This window comes from Setaria viridis, chromosome 3 (assembly GCF_005286985.2).
Source record: "Setaria viridis chromosome 3, Setaria_viridis_v4.0, whole genome shotgun sequence".
NCBI lineage: Eukaryota > Viridiplantae > Streptophyta > Magnoliopsida > Poales > Poaceae > Setaria > Setaria viridis.
This window is the reverse complement of record NC_048265.2, coordinates 1,785,823-1,796,915: the sequence shown is the minus strand read 5'-3', so window position 1 is coordinate 1,796,915 and position 11,093 is coordinate 1,785,823. Positions and strand designations below refer to the sequence as shown.

General features: G+C 45.7%; 1 protein-coding gene across 1 annotated transcript; it reads right to left on the bottom strand.

Moving 5' to 3' along the window:
* Positions 1-1,040: 1,040 nt before the first annotated feature.
* On the bottom strand, positions 1,041-6,571 carry LOC117848400 (protein IQ-DOMAIN 32). Its single transcript, XM_034729801.2, has 6 exons — positions 6,261-6,571; positions 4,156-4,830; positions 3,873-4,043; positions 3,237-3,293; positions 1,520-3,149; positions 1,041-1,397 (listed from the first exon to the last, which is right to left on the bottom strand). Exons 1-6 carry the CDS (start codon positions 6,363-6,365, stop codon positions 1,378-1,380), a joined length of 2,658 nt encoding a protein of 885 aa, XP_034585692.1. The 5' UTR covers positions 6,366-6,571; the 3' UTR covers positions 1,041-1,377.
* Between the last annotated feature and the right edge of the window lie 4,522 nt (positions 6,572-11,093).

The following is an 11,093-nucleotide window of genomic DNA, read 5'->3' as shown; positions in this document are numbered from 1 at the left end:
TCTATATGTCGTATCTCCAATATTTTTCCCACTGGGTTTACTGGGTTTTTAATGGGATACCAATGGCATGGTGATTTATTTAAATCACACTCATATATGCTATTTTCTCCTTATTTTCCTATAAGGTTTAAAGGAGTTTTTATAGCGTATTTGTACATACATATTCCTCAGATTTTTCCCACAGGGTTTTTCTCGAGGAATCCAAGATACTTCTACATTAATCTCAAAGAATATTCGATCAAGGGGGGTGTTACGAAACGGTGTGTCTGTTCCTAACAGACACCTCTCTATACTCGGTGATCTCATCAACAGAGGAAGAGGATTAGCAGTTAGTTAGTATAAGTAGTGCTTACGAAGGACATATCCCTTTGTTAGTAGATTGTTCCATTGAACAGTTACCTTTTCCCGAACAGTCACGTCCAGACAACGCGACTGTTCACTTGTATATAATCCAAAGAGATCAATAAACATAAATGAGTTCCCAAATCTCTGTTCATTTTACATTCACATTCAACAATTTTGAGAGGAAAAAAAAAACTTCGCAAGTCGCAAATCGTAGAAATGGCATTCGATCAAAACTGCTGCCGGTTTGGTGGTTTGAGTCCCCCGGCATCGTCTATCTCCTTCCCGTAATCCCGTTCCCAGATGACCCGCTGATCCCGCGGCCTCGTTCACTCAGCCGCCGCCTCCTTTCCCGGCGGCAGCTGAGCGCGGGTTGATGGGGACGCCGGCCAGGGTCGGTCCAAACATCCAGCCAGGTGCTACCGTGCTAGCCGGCTTGCTACAGTAGCATTTCATGTGCTATTCGTCATCGTCTCGTCTCGTCCACGCGATGCCTGCCTGCGTGCTGGGCTGGGCGGGCGGCTCCTGGCCTCCTGCTCTCGTTGCCCAGCAGTTGAGACCATCAGCCCATCAAGAGAGGCTCAACAGGCCGGCCATTATCCACCCAGCCAGCCCGTGGGTAGGCGATGCAAGGTGGTGATGGGAACAGAACTCAGTTTCGTTCATGCAGCTACAGATACAGAAAGAAATGGCAACTCTATCCACACCAACTGAAACTTCAATATTGCCAAATATAACAGACCAATCCACACACTCTTCAGGCCGCTGCTGTTGCGTTACATGTCAAGGATATATATATTACACACAGAAACCACTATCATCAGTCAAATAACACAACCAATAACAACCAACAAATGTACACATATCAAGCGGCAGCTGCTGCCCTTCTTCCAACCATACTCAGTGTTCCAACAACGAATCGAGGGGAAAAAAATTGGTAGCAGAGTATGGAGTGCGAGGAGAAGGAAAGAGTCATCACGAGAAACCCATCTAGATATTCGATGGCACCGCGCGAGTATGCTGCTCAGGGACTCATCAGATATGCCACCTCTTGTCTGCAGGTAACAAGGGCCGTTAAGAGAACTAGACTTCAAACAGAACTTGGTAGCAGATACAAGGATAGAGTAACTAATGTGATCAAATAACGTACAAAAGTAAGAGAGAACAAGGCACTCACCAGATGAGTTGTGAGGAACAGCACTGTTGCTTTTCACGTTTTGCTGGGCCTGCGACGATGACCGTTGCATGCGGGGAGATGAATCGTGCTTGCCATTTGTCATGGGCAAAGAATGCCTTTTTCTAGGGTTGCTGTCCTGCACATCTGGGCTCATCTTCGGGGATGCGCTAGCAGATGCCTTTGCTCTTGCAGATTCTGTAAACTGCATGTAGCTAGGCAACGGGTTGCTGTTGCTGATACGAGGTTCTTGGTCGACGTGGTCGGACTTAGCAGCCTTGCTTGAGTTTTCTCTCTTGGCACGCCTTGATTCCTTTGAGAAATTATCGGTGCTGCTCCGTCCTACTGAATCACTGCTTGGACTAGCCAGTGACCTCTTGCTTGCATGGGACTTGGGCTTTTTGCTCCTGCTCTTTTTGGTATTAACAGAGACCTCACTTGATGGTGTTCCGTGAGATTCTGGAACAGTGGCTCGGCTCATAGGAGTTCCTTCAGGTGTGGCATAAGATTCTACAGGTTTTTCCAAATGGTCATGCAAATCTGAATTTTCTGGCTCAACATGTAGTTCCTGAACAAGCTCCTCTTGTGCCTGGGCTTCTACTTCAGGGTCAGAGACATGGCCATTCTGTTGTTCCTCCTCTTGCGGCTGAGCTTCTACTTCATGAGCATTTTTCACTTCGGAATGCACAATACTGTCATCCTTATTAGCTTTGTCGGGAACATAGTTTCTATTTTCCATAGCTCCAATCTCCAATACAATCTCCCCGCCATCACCTTCTGATCTATCTGGTGAGTCCAGTGTAGAGGAAATTGAAATTTCAGTTCCACATTCTGAAGCAGCAATTATCATTTTAGCATCATGAGCAACCGAGCTTTCTGGTAGGCCCATGTCATTATCTTGCTTTGACGAGTAATCTTCTTCTGGACGAGGAGTATGCACCCTTGACTTGCTTGCCCCATCCAGATATGATGAGCTGCTGGACCTGCTGATTGTCGAATTTGTGCTCAGCTCTTCAAATTTCAACTGTGCAGCAGCAAAAGCTGGATTGCACAACTTTCTCCCCACAGACCTTTTACCTTCCATCTCCAGTGTCTTCTCAGAACTATATGCATCACCACTGTCCTCATTGGGTGATTCAGTTTTTTCAGGAAGAGGGATGGGTTCACTTGATGCATCAGCTTGGGAAGATTGTTGATCTGAGGACATCAAAAACTCGTCCACAGGATTTTCAGTCTTTTGGTCAGTCACTTGTTCAGCATCTCTATCAATATTTTCAATCAACTCAGGTTCAGGGTCACGTTTGATTTCCACCTCAGAGCTTTCATCTGGGATACTTGCAGGAGCCTCCAAGGCACTAGAATCAGATGTCCCTAGTGTCTCTTTCACATCATCAGGCACCAACTTGGGGAAAGATAGATCCGAATCCAAAGGAACAACCTCATCATCATGCTGAGCATCTTCTTTCACATTCTCACCCATCAACTCACCATTTTCTCTGTGCTCTGGCAAGTTCTCCCCACTGATTGGCGGAATTAAGGATGTCCACCTCTCCATCCATTTCCATGTGATATCAGATTCTGATGGATCACATTTTATGTGAACGGATTTTGGAGTCGGCATGCTGGCCATGAGCTGAAAGAAGATAGGCAACATGAATATGAGAAAAATTCGAATTGGAGAGAAAATGGAACATTTTAGTATATGGATAGCATGTCCTACCTTGAGAGCAAATCCATTGCGAAGCAATCTCTCACCTGAAGAATGCACAATAGTCTCCTGCAGAAGGGAGAACAACATGTTAATGCACGGAATCAAGAAACAAAATTTACTGCGACTCTCAAGAATGTCAGGGGATACACTCAGACTCAGCACTGTTAACATGAACAGTGATGATCCATCTACAAGTTTGGTGCAGAAGGAAAGGATCACTTGTGCAATGGTATTGAAGTTCACAACAGCCAACAAGATAACAAACAAGAAACAGAAGTAGCGACTTTAAGAAACTGGATGGAAAACAAAATTCCTAAAACCAGCAATAGAATGACAGCTTTCAGGATGCTAGCTATAACAATTTCGAAAAACTGCACATGGCCAGCACATAACATCTTAGTAAATGATGACGCTGCTAAAGTGCTAAGCTCCACTCAGCTGACTCAGCAAATCAGTTTGTACTGTCTAAACTCATCGCAAGAAATAGGTCATACTGAGAAATGGTACATGGCTGATTGGACCTTGTTTTGTCATCCTGTTCGCTAACATTGATCACATTGTGCACTTGTCATGATCCACATTTAACACAGTTGATGCCAAATTTTTGAGAAACGGTTATGCCTTAAACAGAAAGCCTTCACTCACCTGAACCTTTCCTCCTGATTGCTGTGCTTGACGAGCCCTTATTAATCCTTGAATTTTAACAATTGCAAGCAAGCAATGCAAAGATTCTGAAGCCTGCTTTCTAACTAGGCGTCCACGTATAACAGCTTGCAGTTTCACCAGATCCTTCTGATTCAATAGTTCTTGCCTTGCCTGCAGTCATGCAAACGGCTTAATTTTTTTAGCTGATAATATCATAATAATTGAAAACATCAAAAGAGAAATAACTAAGCATAACATTACAAGGCCAAGAATTGCAACATACAAAGTCTGTCCCACAGCCAGGCTGAAGAGCAGCAGCTGCAGACTCCATGTGATCCTCCTCAGGGTCTGCACTGCTTCCTTCAACAAGTGAGGTGGTTTCCTCCTGCTTCGGCACAGTTGATGAGACAGAAATACTTTCAGTTGGCTTTTCAATCAGTTCCTCAACTTCCCTTTCGGGTGTCTCTTCGATTGAATTTTCCACTATCCTTTCAGCTGGATCTTCAGATGCTGCCTCACTTATTTTTTCAGCTGGCACTTCAGTTGGTGCGTCAGTAATTTTTTCGACTGACTCTTCAGTTGGTGTTTCAGTTGTCTCCTCAGCAGGCTGTTCAATTGACTTTTCATTTATCTGGTCAGCTGGTTCTTCCATAAGTTTGTCAACAGGCTTTTCAATTGGCTTATCCATCAGCTTTTCATCAGACATCTCTTGATACAGAGGCTTCTCCTCTGATTTTTCTTCATGTAGAATCTTCTCATCTGGCTTGTCTTGATGCAGAGGCTTCTCCGAGGCATAAGAGTATGTTGAAGTATAAACATTGTTGCTTGGTGTAATTTCAGCCTTTGCTTTGCTCGAACTAAGAGTTTCAGGTTCTGAGATATCCGAGTTCTTCAGAACTCGATGCCTTGTAGACCTCCTACGAAAGCTCCATCTGCTTTTATCTGATATGGCCTTGTTCTGAAAACAGCCAACATGTACCCATTAGCATGAAGTTCCGTAATAGATACGGGAAAGAAAGTGAGAAATTCTTGTTACTTTTAACAGATATTGAGAATTAGACTGTAAAGGTGAAAGGTAGTAATGTCTATCCAAATATACCCAAAACATATGAAATACAGCTCTCATTCAGCCTCTGCAAACATATGGTGATTAAATTTAAATTCCAAATAGACATTCTTCATCAATCACCAGTCACGATCAATAAGTCAAATACACACATTGATTACATTTATGTTTTCTTTTATTTATATATTATTTCCTTAGGCAGTGGAGGTCTCTGTGTCCATTTATTTCCAAAAAGAATGGTGCATTACTATGTGAGGAAAGCAGACTGATCTGATTTAGGTAATACTTGGGATAAAGTGCACCGCTTAAAAGTGTGCATGTACTGACAGTAGGTGAAGACTAAATCTCAAGCAAAATATCTATGATTTATTATTACTGATGTTCCATTAACGTGTAACAAACTTTGTGTACTTTTGTAAATTTAAGTGAGCTACTACCTCTCCTAATTCACCAGGTACAGCATACAGCTATGCAGGCTGACTTGCCAAAAATCAAGACCCCATTCTACCACATGTTTTTCATACAAGACTTCGAAGTCTAAATGGTGATTTTACCCGAGATCTTCAGGTAACACCTCCATGTATTGAAGTCTTAGTAGAGAATAAAGTCATCAGTAGCCCATCCTTTAAAACAAAACTGTCAAATCGGGAGGGGACAAGGCTGGAAACAATCAGGCCGAGGGAGAAACAGTGAAAGGCTGAAAGCACTTGCATAGCACTCTACATGGAGCAAACAAAGACTGCAGCATCAGATCCCTCCTTGCTGTGCTGCATGGGATCATGACGACACAAAACAGCACCCTAAGCCACACCAGACATGGCACTCCCAGCAGCAAGGGCCACGCCGCAAAAGATGAAAGGAAAGTTTTTTTTTCTTTAGTTTCATCCAGAAAGAACGAAACGAAATTTTCAGGTGAAGTTCTTTCAAAAAAAAAATCAGGTGAAGAACAGTGTCCATGCAGTGAGGCAACATCATGCTCAGTTGCTCAACAAATGCTGAGCAATTGTCCACCTGTCAACTTCGCACAACAATTTCGAAATCAAAACTTAAGCCCACGAAGTGAGCGAGCGGAGCTGCACGTCAGTGAGGATTCTCCCAATTCGCCACTTGATTCCAGCTCCCGCTCCGAATTAAACCAGATCTAGCAAGAATTGCCCACACCCTACCCCTGAACCCCACGCATTCGGCAGAGATCTACCGAAACAAGCACACCAGCTGGAAAAGGAAACAACTTTCGACAGCAGGAGAGACGCCACGCGAGAGAAAGACGCCGCATTCCGCGGCACGGAAAGCTCGGGGCTGGGGGGCACGCAGCACGGTACCTCGTCGGGGTGTTCGTCGGCGTCGGCGTCGGAGCCGGCGGACGGGTCGGATCCGGAGCCGGCGCAGACGAGGATCTTGAGGCAGCCGTTCTTGGACCGCGCCATGGGGAGGGAGTGGGATCGCTCGCTCCTGCCGCGCGGCCGCCGCCGCCTCAGTCAGTCCAGTCAAGTGCTCAGCTCTGCAGCGCTCGTGCGTTTCTGGAGTCTGGAGCGGAACAGGACGGCAGCGGATGGCCGCTCTGCTCCTTCTACGCTGCGGCTGCGCGTTTGGGTGCGGCTCCGCTTGTTTGCTTGCGGCTGTGCGCCTGTGCACCTCTGCTGTTATATTTTGGAGGCCTCCTCGGGCCCTCCGCTCTATCTATTCTTTTACTTCCCTGTGCTTTCCTTTATCCTAAAAAAAAATCCCGTGCTCTCTTTTGATATTCTGCACGGGATTTTTGCTTGTATTGCTTTTCAGTAAATTAAATTGCTTTCATATATTTAGAATTTAATTTGTTGTATGTTCCTAGAATTTGAAAGGGCTTGACTAGAGGAAAAAGATCAAGTTAAAACCTAATTTAAGATACACTCTCCCATCCTAAATTATTATCCATTTTAACTTTTTTTAGATATATAGTTTTTGATATGCACCTGGACATACATCAAAATAAATAGTAATTTGGAATGGATAGAGCATTTTTAAGATAGTTTGCTCTGGTTTATGTATAAGATAAAGAGAGATGGAAGTGAGAGTGAGACTACTGTTTTCGTTTGGAGAACCATAGTTTCAGCTGTAGGTTGTGTCATTTTCCTTCCCTTGCCTTTTTTGGAGAGGAAGATGCTTTGAAGCCATGAACCAAGTGCTGAAGCAAAACGGTCCTTACAAAATTCCGTAGAAAGCAACACATAGTAAGTGTCCTTATCCAAATGGATCAGGCGGACCTCAAGATGACGACCATGAGCGAAGCAAGATCGATGGAACAGCATCGCTGCTGCCTTCACGGCACGGCTGCGTCCCGTTCCCGCCGACGCAATTTTGGTTTTCCGGATTGTTGTGATTTGAAGGTTACGGTAGCTTGGCTTCAAGCTGCCAATTACAGCCGCATTATTGCCACGCCTACCACTAGGCACTAGCATAGCGACTTGTACTTGGCATAGCAATGCTTCCTGGCTCGAGATTTCGCTTCCTTGCTTGTCACTAACAGTCACAGAGGTCAGCGCCGTTCCTCACTGTTTAACGCCGTACGCTGGCATCACAGGGTTCTCCCTCTTCAAAGCCATGGAGATCACAAATCAGTGTCCTGTCCTGCCCAGGACGCTTGAGCCCTTGAACAGTGTGCGAGAACTCTCCAGACGAAGGTTCCTGTGCTTGTCACGAGCAAAATGCTAACGGTGGGAGCCGCCGAACAGGACGCAGCGGACGCCCGGCCGGCATAGGGGCACGAGGAGACGGGGAGACGTGTGGGGCGAACACGAGAAAGCGTTGCCGCTGGCCTCGCACCCCTGGAGATGGCGTCCGCTCCGCTCTGCCCCGCGCGCCCCCGGACCCGGAGCGCATGCGCCGCATGGCCTGCGGGTACGGGGGACGGGCCTGCGGCTGGTTGGCGAGTTCACGTGACCTGCCGCTGATCCGACGCCCGAAAAGGGGAGGAACCGCGGCACCATGCCGTTGCTGCTCGGCCGGCCTCGGGCGCGCCCGCTCACGAGCTGCCTGCCGCTGTGGTTGCGGGTGCGGGGCGACGCAGCAAGCAAAGCACGCGCGGCGCGCGCTGAACGCTGCCACGGCCCGTTTCCTTTTCTGTTCGGTTGGTTTGGTTGGATCTTTGCCTGGAATGGAGCAGGGTGAAACCGTCACCACGAAGCTTCAGAGGCAACAGCTACTTTTGACAGTGCTCCTGTTCCACTCAGCATGGGTTCCAATATTCAAAGCGTGAACTTGACGGTAAATCTACTCGTGTCACTGCCCTCTACAGAATAATTTTGGTCAAATTTTATCATTTCCGGTGAAATTATATTCAATTCGGAGTTCGGATAGTTGCGGCCGGAGGGAATACTTGTTGAATACCACTGCCAGCAAACGGTAGTGTACGTACATGTGACACTGACACCCAAGGCAGCAAGGCTTTGAGAGCGGCGGACACCAACGTATACTTGTGAAACAAAGTGGGCCCGCGACGCCACCCGGCACGTGCCAGCCTTTCGCACATGGACACGTCGCCGGCCACCACCACCTGCTCGCCCCCGTCGACGCAGCGCACGTTACCGCCACGTGCAGTGGTACCCTCCTCCCTCAAAGCCGTAAACATTATCCTCTCCTCTCCACGCCGGCCGTAGCGGTTACTCTTAACTACCGGCCTCTCCTCTCCAAAAACCCTGATTACCATGTGATCAAACTAAGCATCGTGCTCCTGAACAAGAGTTTGTTATCCTCTCTACCTCTAATCACCTCACTAACAGCGGTCAAAGCGTCAGGACCTGGCAGTAACCAGCCGGCGATTATGAAATGTGCGATGCTTGGAATCGCAGAGCATGCGTCCAAGCACGAAGCTGCTCTTTCGGCAGGGCAGCAGCAAATGATGCTCGGCCTAAAGGCCTGGATCGAGGAAAAGAATGACCAGCAGCGGCAGAGAGCGCCAGGATAATGAGCACTGCAGAGGCTAAAAGGGGCCATGATTATTTTGGTCCCTAATGTTCAGTGCGGTACCTGATTCTGCAGGGTCAACATCTGTTCTTGACCATGCTACTGACAGTTTCCCTAACAGAAAGTAGCTACCATGGCACTAGCATTGCTCCGAAATGGCAGTTTTTCAACCAGCAACAGCAACAATGCTGCTGGAGCGGAGTGGCTGACAGGAACAACCGGTGAATACTTACTGACTCGGTGTTATTTTTTGTCAGGTGTTGAAGTCGATTGAGTTCTGAAGTATGGTTTAGGTCAGCTAATGCAGGAGAATTAGCAAATAAATAAATGGTCGTGATTCGTTGTCTTTCTGTGACATTTCGTAAGCGCAAGAAAGCAAGGAAAGCACCGAGCATATCTTCAGTGGATAACAAAAGTCATGCGCGAAGGGGCACACCACACCCCCTTTTGTTCTTTCCTCGCGTCGCTTTTTCTTTGCTCGCTGCAATAGGTTGCTTGTTTCAGAAGCACATAACAGTAATCTCTCACCCAAAAAAAAAGGAGCAGACAACAGTGATTGGAGTCACAGAGACAGCATGCCATGTACCAGCTAGCTCAAATCACTTCGGATGGAGAGTATTAGGTTAGGGTTTGTTGGGATCCTCCAACTATTTTAGCTTGAATGTGATTAACTAGTGCCAAAATGAGAGGTCATTGTCAGAGAGTTGGGAGGCAGTGACAGGCTACTCCATGTTGCTTCTGGAGGAAAAAGGGCAGAGCAGGTCTGAGGCCACAGCCCATCAGACAGAGGGGACTGGAAACTGGCATCTGAGAATGAGATCTAGTGGGTTGCTTCCTTATTATTAGGTCCACCCATTATGGATCTTGCATATACTGAATTATTGGCATACAACACTAGCACAGCACAGCAGCCTCTCATAACTCTTTTCAACACTCTTCAAAATAGTTGTTGGAGAATGAATTAATTGTACATGACAAATTCAAGGACTAGATGCATTTAAACAGTAAAGGTGTGAATAAGTCCATAAGTTCTTCCTCTCCACTTTACTGGCGCGATGCTGATTGCGACTGAGTTTATAGTGTTGTTTTGTTTTCGTGGTTCAGTTTTTGTCTTATTTCATTTTTTATCGATTGTATTTATCCAATCTGGATTTCTTCTTTTTAATAAATCGGCAGCTCTACTGCCAGGTTCGTTTCAAAAAAAAATGTCCATAAGTTCTTCTGAGCTTCTAAATTTCTTTTCACCTCAAAGTTCAAAAGGTTTTTCCTGATTTTCAAAACTTCCTATAGGATCTTTGAGGTACTTACTTTGCAATGATCGGAGCGAAATGTAAAGATTCTAACAATCTAGCTCCCTTCTCTTCAGGTGAAGTTAAGCTTACGAAGTGGAGAGACGTCACAAATACAGTGCTAACTCATCTTGCTCAAGAATCATCAGTTGGTGATAAAAGCAGCTCCGAAGCTGGGACTGCAATGACATGAACAGGCACACAACATTTCCATACCAAAATAATTGCGATTACGACAGCAATCAACGACTCCCATGCACGAAAGGTTTTCTGATTCGTTATTGGGAGCTAATCCCGGTCCTAATGACCTAATCTGTCGATCTGTACGTAGTACCATGCATTAACATGGTGGATCCTTGTTGGCAATGATGGGATAGCTGTGTTATCCTATATGCATAGGCAATTGCAATGATAGATGTGGGATGATGCCTTGTCATTTGTTACACAGGCATACATATTTGGGGCATCTACCTACCAAGCCTTTCCATTCAGTTGGGGCAGCATGTCAACTTGTTATATCATGTAATGAGGAAATCCAACTTGTTATATCATGTTACTCCATAATCTTCGTCAGTCTTAACAGTCTTTATACAAGAAAATCGTTTGATTTTTTTTTTCAACCAGAACATTTCCCCTGAAATGAAATGAAGCGAAACGTTAACAGAAATCAAGGCTTTAAAATAGTTTGCAGAGGTAGGACTTCAATTTCAAATCAGATTTGCATGTTTGACAGCAAAACCTACTAGTATCAACAGCTTTAGGTGGGATGTTGAATCTGCTAGTTGAGGAAAGAGGGGGGAAAGAAGATGGGTTTCTCGTCTATGCTGACTAATTGGTATGGGAGCTACCAGAGAATCTTATGCAGCTGGGAGGGTGGACATTCGAAAAAATGAGACAAATTCATTTGCTTTAATATTTTATTAA

Excerpts from the sequence above, each read along its gene's own strand:
- LOC117848400 (XM_034729801.2), bottom strand. The coding sequence starts at position 6,365 with ATGGCGCGGTCCAAGAACGGCTGCCTCAAGATCCTCGTCTGCGCCGGC. Across the intron at positions 3,150-3,236 it reads GCAATGGATTTGCTCTCAAG|CTCATGGCCAGCATGCCGAC; the intron begins GTAGGACATGCT and ends ATCTTCTTTCAG. Across the intron at positions 1,398-1,519 it reads TGTTCCTCACAACTCATCTG|ACAAGAGGTGGCATATCTGA; the intron begins GTGAGTGCCTTG and ends TGTTACCTGCAG.